Below are 18694 nucleotides of genomic sequence, written 5' to 3' on the forward strand. Positions count from 1 at the left end.
AAGGAGGTTTGTAAGGCCCAGGCTGACAGCTTAGATCCCGGCGATACTGCAATGAAGGGAATTTGGTCCCTCTACAAAGTGGAGCTGACTGGCTATCGGAGGCATAGACCTGATGCAGGGAACTCTACTATGTATTATTCACCGGATGCAAGGTGCTCATGCATAATGCAGGTCAGGCTCCTGAGACCTGTTCTGTATGTGCCGTTTATCCCTCCTATGTTGGGGGGACTTGTGTTCCTCTACCATCGGTGCCATCTTCAGGACTACTGCCAGAAAGGTCTTAGAAGTCTGGTTTTTACACACACATACTAATCATGAAGGACGATGGTCCATTGTCTATCATTAGGAGTAGGGTGTGTCATTTATTTTCCCCATCACCCAAAAAAACTAAATAATCTCTCCTGCTAGCGCCACCCTGTAGGCAGAATGCAAAAGAAAATGCACTTTTTTGTATTGGGGTTTATGCTTGATATTTTTATTTGCTGCTCACAACACATACTGGGAATGCAGATGGTGATCATTGTGCTGTGGTAGAACGCCCCACCATGGATCTGCTTGCAGTAATCCTCATTCATACCATGTAGAGTGCAGGAGGAAGTCTAACATACATTTGTAATGCCTCTTGGTAGTAAGGAGCATATCCTAGAGCCTTCCATTCACAGTTCCCAAAATGCTAACCCATTCTTACTGACTATGATGCAGGACGCACCCTTTATGTGCTTTCAGTCCGATTGACCACACAGCGGCCACATAGGTGGTGACCCAGCCTCTCAGCCAGAGCAAAGGTGGGTGTGCTATGAAAAGTCCACAGTCAGAATGTCTACACGGACCTTAGGTCGACAAGCAATATGTTGACATTCGCGGCATGTCGACATGGTTAAAATTTCAACATGTTCTCAATGTCGACATCCCATTTTTTTTGCATATTTTAACCTAACAAATCTGTTGACATTCTGACTGGATCCTGCTCTGATTACACTGGGAAGATGGCAGCGCACCCAGACTGCGGTATCACTCAGCTTGACCTGCACATCAAACAGACTTTAATACTGTAGAGTGCAAACAACAGCACTGTCCTAAACCCTGCAGGTTCCAGCAGGAAAAGGTGGGACAAGCTGTGGTTCCGCAGACATCGGAGGAGGGTGAAGGTCCTGCCATCGTTGGAGGTGGTACATACCCATCAATGATGCCCTTTTGTCACAGTGGACGCTGAACACTCAGAAATGGTTATACATAATATGAGAACTAGTCCTATTTCATGATGTGTGATTAAACCCACCAGTATAAAAGATATTTTAGGGGGACATTCCATAATAATCTTAGAAAGTGTAAGTTGAACATTTGATGTTTTGGTAACTAGCATCTCCGCCCATAATCCTAACATGGAACGCAATGATAGAAAGTTGAAAAAGATTTTTTATACAGCATCGGTTACCTGGAACTTTCAGCTGAACTGTACAGACACTTATGTACTCTCTTTGTTGGCGAGAACCTTGCTGCAGATGCCTGGAGCTCACTGCCAGCAGGGGGCTGCGGTCCCTTGAGATTGGAGGTGCAAACACACCGTACTGTCCCATCACTAAGGAGTGCAGCAATAAACTTTCTGAAATTACGGAAGGAGAGAAGCAAGAAACAGGCAGACCCTGCATGTAACACAGGAAAGTCTCCTGCGCAACCCAGACCAAAAGCTCGATTCCATAGGTCTTGGCTGACAAGTTCCTAGGAGTGCTATGAATTCCCCTCGTCATGGCTATTCCGGAGGCACTGCTGGTAAGGTCCTATACGCACACACACAGAAACAAAAAGGAAGAAAATTGGCCCATTATTTTCTTGGTCGTCCTCCCTGAGATTATGATTCATTAGGAGAATAAATGACTCAGGTCCACGTCACAGTAAGAGGTAAGAGCTACTCTACGGCTTGTTTGTTTCCTGCGATTCGCTCTTCTCTTGGTTCCAGTCTTTCAGACCTTCTGGCAAAGATGTGTCCTCCTCAAAGCTACCTGTCCCTTCTACAAACTCTTCATAGGAAGACTTCTCAGCGAAGGGTCTTGGACCTAATAGATCAATCATGTCCGATTTTTCCAGAACCTCCTTTTCCAGCAAACGCTTCCCAACCTATTGGCGACAAAAGGCTGCAGGTAATTGCTTGAAAGTAAATAACCATAAAAAAAATCTCCAATTACACATTTCTGAACTATGTACAACATTGTAAATTCTTTTACAATCACGGTTGCTGTATACGGTAGCAGGATGGATGGTACTTGGCAAATAAATCTAAGGATCACTTACCTTCTCCACCTGCTCCTTGCACTGTGTTAGCAGCTGCAGGGTTCTCTCGTAAGCAGATACGATTAATTCTCTGGCCTCCTGGTCAATGAGCTCCGCAGTCGCTTCGCTGTATGGCTTTGCTGCAAAGACTTCTCCTTGACGTGCGAGGTCAAAAGACACCTGTCCCACCTTCTTGTTCATCCCGAAGGTCACAATCTACAGGAGAAAACGGAGGAGTTTAAAAACAAAATCATTTCACAATTCGCACCTCCTAAAAGCACACTGCTCCCCTATAAGTGTTCCTGGAGAATTGGAAGGCTACGTTCTAATGAATACTGGTTCAGGCCACAAAACGGCTGCCTCTGTTTGATGCTTAAAGAGATCACTAGGTCCCAGTGAAATGACTGGATGAAGGTTTATGAATAGGGAGTTCAGCTGAAAAATATATCTGTAGTTACTGCAATGATGCACTCAAACGCCATTCACAGTGCTCCCAATGGAGGTGCCGTCTTAAAGCATACACTAAAGAGTTTATTGCCCTTAATGTAATGTATGCTTCCAAGACCTCTCATTACATTGAACCTCCTTACTTAGCCACAGCTGTATTTTCTACACCTAATATGTACTAACGTCAGTTTCACCCTCCATATAATGTGACACAAACAGTGTATATTTTCTTGCTCAATAAAGTTAATTAGAGCTAGAATTTATCCTGAGAACCAGATCAACTACAGCAGCCATAAGAACTAGCGGCACAGCACCCACTTTGCTCTGTGACGTGTAGCGATTTACTCAGGCACCGTGTTGGTTTCCTCACCTGTGCGTACGCAGTGTGTGTGACCTTCTGCAGGTCGTCCTGTGCCCCGGTTGTAATGCGACCAAAAAAGATCTGTTCGGCCACGCGTCCCCCTAGCATCATGCACATGCGGTCGAATAACTGCTCCTTGGTGTAGAGGTACTGCTCCTTTGGGAGGTACTGTGCGTAACCCAAGCCCTTGCCACGCGGAATGATGGACACCTGATATGGGACAGAAGAGAGGAACGGAGTCTGTATGTGCTCTCACAGAAACACGTGCAGGATGGGCCTTTAACCAGTCTGGTCAGTAACAAGCAGCTACCAGGATAGTGCTGAACACATCATTACTCGTATAAACACCTCAAATTCATCACTGCTAACAGTACTTTACACTACAGACAGAGAAACAGAAGATACTCAATATGCGCTTAGAAAAGTAATCACATAGTAATTATAGCGGTCAGATTAACGTTAAATAGCCATATATCAAAGGTATCACACAGGCCATAGTACAAACTCTCCAGGTATGAGAGGGGTAGGTGTTGAGACAACAGATACAACTTGATGCACAAAGTAAAATAATAATAAAATGAATCCATCTCCATATTACAGCAGCATGGTTTGCCCAAGTGTAAGCTGCACATTTAGCTGGAATTTGGCCTAACACTAATTGGGGCCCAATATATGTAACAGTCTGCACCCACAATACAATAGATTGCAGCCTGTTTGGGAGTAATATGCTGCATCTGATTAGAAACATACGTATGTGCAACAAATAGTCAGCAATAATCACTACAGCTCAGGAAAAATGTTCTTATAGTTTGGCATAAAAAAAAAAAAAAAAAAAAATCATATTCCTATTATCATCGTTACAACCAAAGCTCGGAACTCAGTTTCGATGTTGCCTATATTACTAGATATAACAATCTCTAAGGTGTCATTTTCCCCTGAACTTAATCTCAATTTGTCAAGTCTTTGCTTATAACGAACATACTATATTTATTCTAAAAAGCAGCCCTTCTCTAAACCTTTTCCCGTGCTCGGATTTGTCTATCTTACAGACTGGTGCCCAAAACTGTACCTTATATTCCAGATGCAGTCTGACGGTGCATACACACGCAACGATTTTTTGAACGATTTAACTATAACGACGTCGTTATCGTTCAATCGTTGAAAAAAAATCGTTCAGTTTGTGAGTTATAACGATGAACGATTATCGTTCATACGCGTTCCCGTTTGTAGTTCATTTTGACTGACCAACTGAACGATTTTCATTAAGAGAAGTTACAAAAATCGTTTGTAGTTCAAAATATCGTTCATTACACTTTAAAAAATCTGACAGATAATCTGACAGAAAATCGTTCGAAAAATCGTTAATTTTTTTGGGGTGAACGATTAACAATGCTCGTCCAAGTGCGCTCCCGTTTGTAGTTCATCGTCCATTCTGACTGTCCAACAGAACGATTTTCGTTCAGAAAATCGTTCATGTTGTACAGAATGAACGATGAACGCTGTCCATTCACCGTATGCATGATTAAAAAATCGTTCATTAATTTAGTAACCAACGATTTTCTTAAACGATTTTCGTTCACTTTTTCAAGGGAAAATCTGAACGAAAATCGTTGGTTACTAAAATGGTTACGTGTGTATGCAGCTTTCCAAGTAACTTACACAACAGAAATACCAACATGTTTCAACACCGCTACCAGAAACCTAGTAGCCCTTTTTCCCTATACCTGGAAGTAGATTATGTACACCCACAGTAAACCGTACTAAATCAGTTATCATATTTGGATGCACCAAAGTTCCTTTTTGTTTACTACATCTAGATCAAGGCAGACTCTAAAATCAGACCACTGCACCCATTGCTAGCATCAATGAACGATGTTAAGCTCCACATGCAGGATTCTTTGTACTCTTGGAAAACAAACCTACACGGGACATGTTATGGCCATCTGTACATGCAGCAAGCATCCATATAGGTACTCAGGTATAAGGTATATCTAAGTATTACTTTGAGTAGAGGGTCAGCATGTTCCAAGAACCAGCCAACCACAGCATGTCCAGCCTCATGATAGGCAACCGTCCGCTTCTCTTCTGGCTGAAGGACCTGAGTTTTCTTCTCCAGTCCTGAAAATAAAAGGGATTGTCAAGTCCGTATACCTCCTAATTCAAGTGAAGTTTGTGTTATCAATAGCAATGTGCTATTCGCATAATAGCAAAACCTGTAAACAAGCCTTTAACTCTATTCAGCAGAGCACATTGCAAATGTTCCGCTACTATTCACTAAATGGCATTTTCCTCTTCCCCAGAGTTCTCACCTCCAATAACCCGTTCGATGGCCTGCTCAAAGTGCTTCTCAACCACAAATTCATTTAGATGTCTTGCCGCAATCAGCGCGGCCTCATTGCAGACGTTGGCGATGTCAGCACCTGAGATGAGCAATGAGACGTCCGTTAGCAGCAGGCCAGCCCGTTACAGGGACTGAATTGTGGTCCACAAGACCATTGCGACAACCTCACCTGTAAAGCCAGGAGTAAGAGCCGCCAACTTCCGGGACAAGGCATCTTTGCTGAGGCTTTCAGGCAACTTCAAAGGACGCAGGTGAACCTTAAAAATGGAGGCCCTGCCTTTTATATCAGGAGGGCCTGGCGAGAGAGAAAAGGGTACAAAAACTATTCCCAAATCTATGCATTATTAAAGTAGTCTCATAAGTTTACTTATTATCCTTTTTACAGGACTGTGCAGTTTTATCTCACTTACTGATTAGGTTGTTGATTTCTGTACTCACTTCCTACAGAGATCAATCACTAGGTACCTGCAGGTGGCGCTGGTGGAGAGCCGTGGGAGGGACCCATTGTACAGACTGGAATTCTTATGCTGCGTACACACTGGAGTAATCGTGCGGTGTGTATGCACACGCGCTTGCCAAGTCGTCAGGTTCGATGTGTTGCACAACAAACCTGACGATATCGCATACGGCACCATGCAGTGTAATGAAGGACGGGACGAGTGATCGTTCCATTGGTCATTACATCGTTCTGATGTGTACTCAGGATCCAATATGTCCGTCCGTCTGCCTACACATCGCTCAGTGTGTACCCAGCTTAACTTAGCAGCCAGCGAATTGGATCGCTCATACCCAGTACCTCTAAGACTGTCTGCACTAACAGTGACGTTATTAAGGTATAAACATCGCATTTCGACTTAGATGCATTTTCGGCAAAAAAAAAGGCGCCCGGCACTAGCAGAGGTGCATGGGACATAGCGGCTCACTCCCGCCAGTTATATCGTATTGACGCCACATCTGTACCAAGGAATGCACTTGTCCCTCTGTTCTGTTGCTGATGTAATCCCTTCCCTTAAAAAGCATCTAAAAACCAACCAATAAACTAAAACACAGCAGTCTTACCACGCTTCTAACACTACCACATAAGTTATTAAAATGAACAAAATACTAATCTCACTAAATATATATGGTTTGTGACTTTCCACTTCGTGTTCTTTACCTATGAAGATTTGACGATCAAATCGTCCCGGTCTCATCAGAGCTGGGTCCAGGGTGTCCGGGCGGTTCGTGCCAGCCAAAATCACCACGTTTGTGTCCGAACTGAAACCTATACATGAAAATATATAGGAAGGTCATCTCTCAGGCTAGTCTGTGTTCTATAGAAAGACCTGGATGTTTTTGTAGAAGTTATTCATTTATTCGCTCCTGAAGACCTGGCTCGGTGAATAAAAATATACTCCATCAGACAAGGGGTTGTTACTTCAATAACTGTGTGTTTTCTTACTCACCATCCATCTCCACCAACAGCTGGTTTAAGGTGTTCTCTTGCTCACTGTGCCCACCAAAGCTCCCTTGCCCCCTTTTCTTGCCAACAGCATCAATCTCATCAATAAAGAGAATGCAAGGGGCATTTTTTCGGGCCATTGCAAACATGTCTCGCACCTACACAAGATGGCAACAGAGAGAAGTAAGGGGCCAAATTGACTCTCTATACAGCACCGTTTTAATGTTACTCGCCTTAGCCGCGCTGCCCTCTTACCCTGGCTGGGCCAACGCCGACAAACATTTCCAGGAACTCCGATCCGTTCACAGTGATAAATGGGACGTTGGCTTCCCCAGCTGTTGCCTTTGCAAGGAGGGTCTTACCAGTGCCTGGGGGTCCTGTGAGCATTGCCCCCTACAGAAGAAAAAAAAAGGAAAAATCCTTAATTACTAATGGGTTATTTAGAGAATTGCAGAGAGTGGCAGATTCAATGACGCACCAGTTGCTATGCGCAGTTATCTGCCAGTTACGGTGGGCTGATTTTGCTTGCACCTCCTTAGGCTGAGAGTAGCATACTATACTGATGAGCACTAATAAGGACATCGCAAACTGTAGGGATGTCCGCAGAGACCCGTGTAATGCTTGGAAATCCCAATGGGCAAAGAAAAGGCAGTATTTCCCAGCAGCCTGTGCTACAGACAATGGAGAGTTGGAAAGTTTGATGCAGCTTCGTAGAAACACTTTAATAAGACTTCTATCTCACTCCAAAAACTGTTGCCATGGGGTTAACTGACTGTAAACAGAGATGTGCAAGAGACCTGGGTTTGAATACCAGCAGAAGCCCCTTTAAAGCAGATATCAATGTTAGTACTGATTTTAAATAAATAGCCCATAAAATGTGTACAGCACCACCTACTGGTCACTTTGATTTATTGGTTACAACAAGCTCTCCCATAACGCTTACTAAATACCTTGTGTTCCTCGCAAAGACTTTGTATCATCAGGCCCTTGGATGCCACAACACAACTGCTACCAGAGCAGAGAGCACAGTGCTGTTTATTACGGGAGGTAGTTGAAATACCAACAGCTGGGACGCAGGCGCTCACAATGCCGGCGCCAGTATCCCGACACCAGTAATTAAAAACCCGGTGCCAGCATCCCGACGGGATGGGGGGAGGGTTAGGATGGGAGGCTAGGATACCTACCGACAGGTGTTTGTATCCTAACCCTGTCGGGTTGCTGGTGTCGGGATTCTGATCGCCAGGATCCCGAGCGCTGGCATCCCGTACTCAACCTGTTTATTACACCCAATAGCAACAAAATTAACTTTGGCTGATGCTAACAATATATGGCTAGAACACAGGTATCTCAGAAACCAAGCAATATAGGGAACACCCTTTTTATTTATATATATATGTATGTATGTATATATATACATACATACATACATACATACATACACACACACACACACACACACACACACACATATATATATACACATACACTTTACTTCAGGGCACGACAAATCTTTGTAAAATCTAGGAGCCAGACCATCGTCCATTATCAAAATATATGGAAGCTTGTATAGACCACCACATGCCCTTTCAGTGCCCCTCAACCACCCCACATGCCATCAAATCACCACACATGCCTCTTTAATGGTCACCAGATTCTGCAACATGCCCATACCAGCCCCTGTAATAGTGAGCCCAGTAGTAAGCCCCCAGTAGTAAGCCCCCAGTAGTATGCTCCCTGTAATAGTGCCCCCAGTAGTAAGCTCTGTGTAATAGTGCCCCCAGTAGTAAGCCCCCTGTAATAGTGCCCCCAGTGGTAAGCCCCCTGTAATAGAGCCCCCAGTGGTAAGCCCCCTGTAATAGAGCCCCCAGTGGTAAGCCCCCTGTAATAGAGCCCCCAGTGGTAAGCCCCCTGTAATAGTGCCCCCAGTGGTAAGCCCCCTGTAATAGTACCCCCAGTGGTAAGCCCCCTGTAATAGTGCCCCCAGTAGTAAGCCCCCTGTAATAGTGCCCCCAGTAGTAAGCCTCCTGTAATAAGCCCCCTGTAACAGAGCCCCCCAGCAGTAAGCCCCCTGTAATAAAGCCCCAGTAGTAAGCCTCCTGTAATAAGCCTCCTGTAATAAGCCTCCTGTAATAAGCCTCCTGTAATAAGCCTCCTGTAATAAGCCTCCTGTAATAAGCCTCCTGTAATAAGCCTCCTGTAATAAGCCTCCTGTAATAAGCCTCCTGTAATAAGCCTCCTGTAATAGAGCCCCCTGTCATAAGCCCCCTGTAATAGAGCCCCCTGTAATAGAGCCCCCTGTAATAGAGCCCCCTGTAATAGAGCCCCCTGTAATAGAGCCCCCTGTAATAGAGCCCCCTGTAATAGAGCCCCCCAGCAGTAAGCCCCCTGTAATAGTGCCCCCAGTAGTAAGCCCCCTGTAATAGAGCCCCCAGTAGTAAGCCCCCTGTAATAGTGCCCCCAGTAGTAAGCCCCCTGTAATAGTGCCCCCAGTAGTAAGCCCCCTGTAATAGTGCCCCCAGTAGTAAGCCCCCTGTAATAGTGCCCCCAGTAGTAAGCCCCCTGTAATAGAGCCGCGCGAACACAACACACAAAAAAAAACAGAATACTTACCTAAGCCCTGATCCTGCATCCGCTGCCATCCGCCGCTCTTCGGAACTATGGGAGAGACGTCATAACGTCTCTCCCATAGTGCCCGTGGGGGGAGTCGGACGCTGGAGCCTCCACGTGGCGGCTGGGGGAAGGGCTTGGAAAACTCGGTCGTCGGGACTAAAATCTTAGTCGTCATGGCGACCGGGATTTGTCGAGCCCTGCTTTACTTAAATTTATATTTTTTATTGGTCTAAAGCAGAAGAATAAAAAAATTAAAACAAAAAACCACACATTTGTTTAGAGATCTGGTACGTACCAGGGAGAGCACCATGCAAGTTACAGGACACTCTCTCTTCCCTTGTGGAATTAAAAATGTATACCCTTCAAAACAATGAAAAAGGAAAGAAAAACACAAAAACACTTTAACCTACAATACATACACAAGATTTACCTGAGAAAACAGATTTTAAAACAATAATCTGTCTCTTAGCAGACAGATTCCTTTTCCAATATTATCCTGACGGGTTGGGTACGGGATCACGGCGCATACAATACTGGCACTCAGAATCCCGACTGGTTTGAAATACCGACACCTGTAGGTACGCTAACCCTACTCCTAACTCTACCCCTAAACCTAACCCTCCCCTTAACACTAAGCCTAACCCTAATACTTACAGTCAGGATGTCAGCGGTCGGGATCCTGGAGCCGCGATTCTGACTGCTGTCGGGATTCTAACCATTGGGATGCCAACTACGTCCCACCATGACCGTCTAGAACAGGGCTGGCCAACCCGTGGCTCTCGAGCCGCATGCGGCTCGTTTAGTCTTGAGATGCGGCTCCCCCCACTGGAACTGTGAACCCTGGCCTCTGAAGCGATCAGAGGCTAAAGAAGCATCTGATCGCTTCAGGGGCTAGCGTTCCCAGTGATCCGTGAGCGGCTTACTGGGCGCCTGCTAGATCTAGCAGCGGGAGTGAGAGCCAGTATGGTCAGGTAAGTACTGGGCTGGGGGCACTGCTTAAGGGGCACTGCATAAGGGGCATAAATACATGGGGGCACTGCATAAGGTGCACTCTATAAGGGGCACAAATAGAGGGGGGCACTGCAAAAGGGGCACAAATACATGGGGGCACTGCATAAGGGGCAAAACAACAAGGATTGTCAAATGCCACACTAATAAAAGATTACAGCAAAGTAAAAAGGTAAGAAAAAAAATTATATTGGGAAGATTATGTCAACTGTGTATTTTTAATGTGCTGGGCTCGCCCCTAACGTGACTGAAAACGGGGGTAGGGCACAAGGTCATACTCCTGCAAAGGTCATACTAAAGGCTGGTGCACAAAAAAGGGGCGGGGCCTTGTGACAGCTAGGCCACGCCCCATTTTTGCACGCATGCTGTCAGCTCTTTAGCTTGACTACAGGTATTTTTTGGCTCTTTGCCTCTGATTGGTTGGCCACCCCTGGTCTAGAATGTAACAGGTCTAGGCTCTGTTTTCTACACATAACACTAACCACGATTATCCAACTCAGATTACTGTATTTGTTCCCAATTGTAACAGGGTATGAGGGTGCTTATTATATTATTCATAATAATAATAATAATAGTCATTTAACTTATAAATGCTATGTAGTCCTAAGCGTCACACCCCCCCTTTTGCACCCAGCCCTTACCCTCGGTATCTTCGCCCCGAGCTCCAGATACTGTTTAGGATTTTTCAGGAAATTGACGAACTCCATGATCTCCAGCTTCGCCTCCTCGCACCCAGCCACATCCCGGAACTTCGTGTTGATATTTTCTTTCAGCATCTTGGCAGTGGTCTCTCCAACCCCGAAAATTCCACCCCCCTTCCCACCTCTGACGGATCCCATCATACCCCTCCGCAGGCTATAGAACAAGTAGCCGATGATCAGTAGTGAGGGAATGAGGTTCAGCAGAAAGGACCTGCAGAAAGGAAGAGATAACAGCATATAGATAGAGGTTACTACACTCACAGTATACCAAATGCAAGCACAGTAACCCTTAAAGGTGATCTATAATACACAAATATATCCAATGTGGAGACTCTGGGGGTGAAGTAGGAACATTACTCCAGATTTGTCACATCATACGTAAATCCTGAGTCACCAGCAGAGATTTGATTTGTAACAGACATTGGAACACATCCTTTCCTCTAGCGATCCTTCCAGTCTTACAAATCTTGAAGCCAAACAAAAGAACAGGCTGATAATGGATATATGTGAAGGTCCCCATACATCTGCCTGCCATTTTCGCTGATTCACCGATGTGACCGGAAACGCTGATTTATCTGGGAATCGGTGAAATTCTTCAAGTTAAAGATCCCCAATTTGCTAATCCCGTTCATATGTTGGTCGGGATCGGCAAACCAACATGTTGGATTTCACAGATGCCCCGAACCCGGCGTCTGCGGATCGGGAAATTGCCCCAATCCATCGCAGATGTATGGAGACCTGATTCTGTATACGATGTAGCAGCCGCAGTTTTTTTCATTCTAAGTGCCATTATGCTTCATATGGTGCGTACAGACGGAACGATAGACAATGATAATTATATCGTTGTTCGATCTCCCGGTTATATCGATATCGATCATCCAGCACACCGCCAACACACCAACGACTATAAAGCGGGTCCCTATAAAATTTTCTGAATTTCTCAAAAACAAACTTTTGGTTTAGGGGTGCCGTGAAAACAATGCTGATACTCTAGGGCGCCTTGGTTCAAAAAAGTTTGGGAACCACTGCATTATAATTCATGTGCTGCTCTCTACCTGTCTATCTAAAAATGACAACTCTTTATAACTCCCCTGTGTTTCTTCTTTATATAACCAGCCCAGCCGGGGGACCATAGAAAAGTTCTTACACTAATCGGTGGGTCGGTCTGTGTGTTACAGGCTCAGGGAAGGGGAATTCACAGTGATTACAAAAATTCCCTTTTATCCTGCATAAGGGAGAGGAGGAATCACTAAGAATGAACAGCCGTCCCGTGGACCTTCGTATCAATGGTAGCACCCACTGAGGCAGCCGCGACCACAATGTCAATTTTGAAAACAAATACGCAGGGGTGACTAGGTGCCTGCCCTGCCAACCTGGTTCACTGACCATCTAGAATATAAAGGGGAACAGACTACCCTGCTTCAAATCAGCCAGGAAGGAACCGATGCCACTGCTATAAACAAAACCTGCCACATAAGCCTTCCTGAACCAGCAGGAGATGGCCATGGAGGAGGCACCACATCCTTTCCTATTGCCCCAAACTACTAAGAGGGTGCCTGCAGATGTAGCTGGCTAGCACTTCTGTCATTCAATCACACCAATTCCAAGGAGCAGCATTGGAGGCCATCTGCCCCAACTCCCAGCTTCTGTAGTAACGTGGATAATAGTTTCTTTAGAAAACAGACACAAATGTGCATGAAAGACGCAGCATCAGCTGAGAAAGTGTGTTCTTCCAAGCCAGCTGCAAAACCAGGGGGTCCACAGCCGGAGAGGATTCTCACAATTGCCCTGGGACAATCGGGCTCTGGAAAGCTACTGTAATGTGTGTTGGTAAAAAAATATAGTTACTGAGATTTCCTATGTGGCCAGACTTTAGGGACACCCTGTATACGGTGGTCAGTATATCGCTGTAGAACAAACCAGGAGAACCTCACACTGAGAAGTCCACAGATTCTGCCTCTGTACTTTGCTCACAAATACCCAGTGGGCAAAATACTGAGAGTGGCCCTGTACTCGGTGGGCTCAGAAGTAACGGATCAGGCAAGAGAGATTATTGTTTGCCTACAGTGATTATATTTAAAAGTAATCAGAGTGTTAGGAAGTCAAGTACAGCGAAAACAGCCACTTTTAGTTAAATATCTCAAGCTCTTATCAATACCAATCACACCACATCAGGACCAAATAACTGGGGGGTGATTCAATTAGGCTGTGTGGACATTTCATAGTTGCGGTAGACACTGCAGAGCCAATTTCCCTGCGCACCTCTAGGGTTGTGTTAAAGGGAAAATATATGCCAAACACATTGAACCATACATAAGCTAGCCCTAGCTTTACATTACATAGATATTGCTGCCTAATTCCCGTAGGAGGTCTTCCAGCTAAAGCAGCGCTCTACAGTTTTCCCCATAGGTCCCGGGCCTGCTGAATGTATGTAGGATGTTTCACCTATTCCTGCATTACCTACCCTTAGTAACTAAACAATCGATGTCTGATTTGTCTCATTATTCTATAACAATAACCTTATGAATGGGTAAATACAATAGGCTTTATAGACTCCTTCTGGTCTTTCACAAGATGTTATACAATTAATGTGACGTTTGCCCTACATATCATGGTGATCTGTGTAATGGCCCGTACACACGGGATACGATCAGACAACAATCAGATATCGTCGTCTGATCGTCCTGCATGTTCGATATTGAACATCCAGCACATGCACCAACCACCAAACTACTATAAACGACTCGCGATCAACGATCGCGGTCCCTATAGTAAGCGGGATAACCTGGTCGATACCAACCAGGTTGGCCTGCATGCACGGGCGATGGTCGATATCGGCCATCTGTGCCCACGCATCGATGGTCGTTGGAGGTGGCTAAAAAAAGGACGATATAAACGATATCGTTATCGTTTATATCGTCCTTTTTATCTGACCGTGTGTATGCACCATAAGGCAATAAAGTCTGTGTTTATTTTAGCTAATTGGAAAACAGATCATGTCAAACATTATATATTTTATATACTGTATATATAAATTTTATTCACATTACTTATACACATTCACGATTACTTAGTCTAAATTGTTAGGCGTTAGTCTTTGAAGTTTTAGTTTATATTTAAATTGGTTGTGAACATTCTCCAAGAGAAATTGGTACCAAGCCAAAATAAAATGATGACTCTGGGAACAAGTTAATATCAATGCAGAAAAAGAATAAACATTATAGAGGATTAGACACTGCAGAATATGCCCGGCATTTGTATGGAATCAAAATACTATGAAGTATCGAGAATTATGATTTGAATTAGAAATAACTTCATAGATACCTTTTGTTTTAACATGTAGCTAACGCAGCCTTATGAAATGTTAACGAGCAAGCAACAAATTACAATGAGGTCGTTTTGTGGGATGCATGTTATTATGAAGCAGGCGGGTGTTGGTAAGACACAGGGTTGGGAACCAAAAGCTGGCTACTATGAAGAAATAATGCAATAATGTAATCAGCTGGAGGAGACGACTGAACCGTTTCCAGGAAGAGTGAACATCGAACTACAATCACAGAAAGTCTCTTTTACATAATGTGTTCTTATAGACAATTGGAATTAAATCTGACTTCTTTAAAGACAGATATCTGTAGATTTCTTAGAGTTGGAGTGACCTGCTATGAATAATTCTGAAAGCCTAGATGATTTGAAGTGAATAAATAGCAGAGTGAGTATTTCTTATTGAAACCTCTCTAAATGCAGGAGGAGGGCTGGCTTGCAGGCTGGTTATGGTTATCATTTTTTATGAATACTTAAAGTAAACTTTTAACTATTTCAATTCTCACTGTACGTACATTTTTATTAACACTTTAATCTGTGATGTACGGATCCCGCGATTTGCCATTTCAGTACGCGATGTATGGCACATCACAGCTAACTGAATTGACCCCTTTGAGTTTAATTATTCGATGGACTGGATCTCTTTTCCATTGAAAGCACCGGATTTAATGTAACCTTTGTTTTCATGTAACAAACTCATATCACAGTTGCACTCACCCATCGCTCTCGGTGTTGTATACGACGGTGACGCGGTCAGCTGGTTCTATTCCCAGATCGCTCTGCACAATCTCCAGGTTGCGCTCAAAGCTGTCCACACTGCCAATGTTAAACCATGCGCGCGCCTGTAGGTCACATGACTGTTAGTGAACAATTGATGATAGACATTTCACGGTGACAAACAAATGCAGCCTTGAGAACCAATGAGTGATCATGTTACATCGCACTGCATTATTCAGCTGCCGATTAACGATAGGTCCTGTTGCCAGGGCAATAGAGAACTTCTGCGCTCAATGATAACCTCAATTCTCAAACGCATTCCAGTAGCAAATTTACAGGGTGTTTTCAAAGGGTGCCATAAAAGGGACACTCTGATTGGTCAATGGCTTCTCTTTCTAGGGTTATTTATCACCTTTTGCGGTATTTATCGATTATATGAGACCATAATTACTTGCGATTGGTAATGTGCCTGTAAAGCGCAGACCGGCATTAGTACATACCTCGGCCGTGGCCCCGTGTGCAGGGATCACTCTCACATATTGCTTATTTACAATCTCCAGCCGCTCCACCTGCAGGGAGTAGAAAGGAGAATTAGGGCACGAGACAGTAGAGATTCCCCATCACCAACAACATTTATCTCCTGCTGGCAGCAGGTAAAATCCATATTTAGAGCCTTATTTGGCCAACAAGCTAACAAATACAAGGCTTATGATACTGAAATGAACGATATAGGGCAAAACATCTGTTTGGGTATCTCCAGTTCACACTGAATTGCTGTAGTGACATTTTGATACATGAAAATCTAGCAACAGAGCTATTAATAAAGGGTATTTTATAGATGTGGGATTTTATAAATCAGGTTTAGTGTCAAGAGGACTTTAGAAATAAAGTATACTAGTTATTTCATTTATTTCGCATAATATTCCAAATACACAAATCATCCATATTTTCATTTAAAAAGAAACATCCCCACATACAAAGCAACATTCCCCCTATGGTCTCTAGGTTCCCTGAGAGCTTTAACATAGGCAATTGTATGCAAACATTGTTTTGGTACACTACTGACCAAGTGTGCTTGTTCCGCTATGCAAAATATAGGTATATTTCAATTATTTTACCAATAACTTATCTTTTGACCTTTCCGCCCCAAAAGATAGGACCACCCCTTAAGGCACAAAAAGTAGACAGGAAAATAGCCAGTCACTGCCCTCCTTAGCTCAGCAAGTTACCAGAACCACAGACATACTGATTACTGCAAAATTCACATGCATAGTTTTGAAGGTTTGTAATACAGGTGCCGTAATGATAGATATGAGATAGATAGATAGATAGATAGATAGATATGAGATAGAGAGACAGACAGATATTGTATGCGTTCGGCATCCCGGCGGTCTGGATGCCGACGCTTCTATTACCAGTGACAAAATCCTGATGCCGGCCAGAAGTCCGGTGCCCACATCCCGACCGCCGAGATAGCAAAGGGTTTAGGTTTAAGCATTAGGGGGAGGGTTAGGCACTAAGGGGGGAGAGATAGGGTCAGGCACCAGAGAGGGAGGGTTAGGGTAGGGAGAGGATTAGCATACCGACTAACAAGTGTCAGTATGATAGCCCTTCTAGGATGCCGGCACCGGTTTTCTCACAGCCGGGATCCCGAGTGCCAGCATCTCATACCGATTTCATAGATAGATAGATAGATATGATATATAGATATGATATGAGATATATAGATATATAGATATGAGATAGATAGATAGATAGATAGAAATGTCAACAGTTTATTATTTAGGAAATGACTGATAACGTCATGATCAAAAGCCAAATCCTTGCTAGACAAGAACATCGAACGACTGTTTGGAGAAGGTGTGAAAACCTGAACCAATCACAGCCTTCAAAATCTGTTCCACTGAGGCAAAACAAGAGATATGGTAAGAACTTACCTTTGTTATCTCTGTTTCTACGAAGTCCATAGGGTCCACAGGGTTGACCTTGGGGTATAGGTTGGGAACCAAATCCGGGCACCACGCAGTTAAAGCTTTTAGCTCCCAGGATGCACTGGGTCCACTCTCCCTATAACCCCACCCCCAAGCCAGAGGCACCTCAGTTTGTAAGTAGCCAAAGGCCGGAGGAGGAGAGAAAAAGAGAGAGAAAACTGGAACACTCAATAACCATACTCACCGAAATGGGAGACGGAAAACCGGTGACCAGCCACACAGCCCATATGAAGCCAGGTGCGTCAGGGCGGGCGCCCTGTGGACCCTATGGACTTCGTAGAAACAGAGATAACAAAGGTAAGTTCTTACCATATCTCTTGTTTTCTACTTCAGGGTCCATAGGGGGTCCACAGGGTTGACCTTGGGGATGTCCCAAAGCAGTTCAACCAAGGGTGGGGACGCTCCTGTGCTGAGAGGAGAATCCGTCGCCAAAAAGGAAGCATCCTGAGAGGCAAAGGAAACCAATGCCTAGAACCTTAAAAAGGTGTGGACAGAAGACCACGTGGCCACCTAGTAAGGCAAAACAGCCGAGGCGCCACAGCGAGCCGCACACGAGGGTCACATGGCCCGAGAAAAAACAAGCATCAACAACAGGAAGGCCTACCCATGGGTAGGCCCCTGAGGAAGACCTACGAGGCCATCCAAGTCAACATTTGGTTATAGGCCGGCCATCCTTTCCTGTGAAAACCAGAAGTCTCAGACCACCAATAAGGAGTCCGATTTCCGTAAGGAACCTGAACGGATCACATAAATCCAAAGAGGCCAGACCACAGTCAATGAGGCCACACCAGCCGAGAGGACTGGGGACAGAATGGCCGTACCATAAGTTCCAGAATAATATGGAACCTGAAAACCACTAAGAAGAAACACAGGGCGAGAGCAACTCCCACCCTGACATGATGCCCTCCAGAAGAGGGAGCTACATGAGAACGCTCCCAATTCAGACACTCTCCTGGTTGATATAAACACCCTGAGAGAAAGAGAGAGCCTAAGCAATAGACCATGTAATGGCTATCACAACCAGCGGTTCCATTGACTGTCCCCGGAGGTAACGAAGAACCACTACTTACTCCCAAGGAGTCCCTAGGGAGGACAAATGGAGGCATAATCAAGAAAACACTCCAAAGGATGAACTGGATACCAGAGTGAAGCAATTCCATATCTTAACCATACTGACAGTGTAGAGATCCGCACTGTCAGGAAGACCAGGCCAAGTGTGAAACCCAAGCCAGCCGGAAGGAATGCCAGAATATCTGGAAATCCTGGACACCGGAGGATTGTATCGACAGGTACAATACCATAAGATTTATGGCTGCCACAGTTTGTGGTAGGTCCCAGCAAAAGCTGATCCATGTGCTCTAATCATTCCAACGATGACAAAGCCAGGGAAGCCGTAAGACCACTGTAAGGACACAGTCAAAGACAAACGACCCAGGTCCAAGGCAAAACCAAGGACCCTGAGACAACAGGTCCGGGCAGTGAAGCATC

At 44.6% G+C, this 18694-nt stretch overlaps 1 protein-coding gene across 4 annotated transcripts in view; it reads right to left on the reverse strand.

The window, feature by feature from the left end:
- Nucleotides 1-459: 459 nt before the first annotated feature.
- The window catches only part of LOC148502742 (mitochondrial inner membrane m-AAA protease component AFG3L1-like), a 32767-nt gene continuing 14532 nt past the window's right edge, over nucleotides 460-18694 (reverse strand). For all 4 annotated transcript variants that reach the window (XM_088449412.1, XM_088449411.1, XM_088449410.1 and 1 more), the window contains exons 5-16: nucleotides 15716-15784; nucleotides 15216-15340; nucleotides 11118-11388; nucleotides 7114-7251; nucleotides 6863-7016; nucleotides 6574-6681; nucleotides 5587-5712; nucleotides 5386-5496; nucleotides 5079-5194; nucleotides 3086-3286; nucleotides 2290-2484; nucleotides 460-2115 (exon numbers count right to left, since the gene is read on the reverse strand). In XM_088449412.1, coding sequence (XP_088305538.1) covers nucleotides 1912-2115; nucleotides 2290-2484; nucleotides 3086-3286; nucleotides 5079-5194; nucleotides 5386-5496; nucleotides 5587-5712; nucleotides 6574-6681; nucleotides 6863-7016; nucleotides 7114-7251; nucleotides 11118-11388; nucleotides 15216-15340; nucleotides 15716-15784 — 1818 coding nt within the window. In that variant the 3' untranslated portion in view covers nucleotides 460-1911. The remainder of the gene's footprint in view (nucleotides 2116-2289; nucleotides 2485-3085; nucleotides 3287-5078; nucleotides 5195-5385; nucleotides 5497-5586; nucleotides 5713-6573; nucleotides 6682-6862; nucleotides 7017-7113; nucleotides 7252-11117; nucleotides 11389-15215; nucleotides 15341-15715; nucleotides 15785-18694) is intronic.

Source organism: Taudactylus pleione, unplaced genomic scaffold (genome assembly GCF_031769625.1).
Source record: "Taudactylus pleione unplaced genomic scaffold, aTauple2 ptg000484l, whole genome shotgun sequence".
Classification (NCBI taxonomy): Eukaryota; Metazoa; Chordata; class Amphibia; order Anura; family Myobatrachidae; genus Taudactylus; species Taudactylus pleione.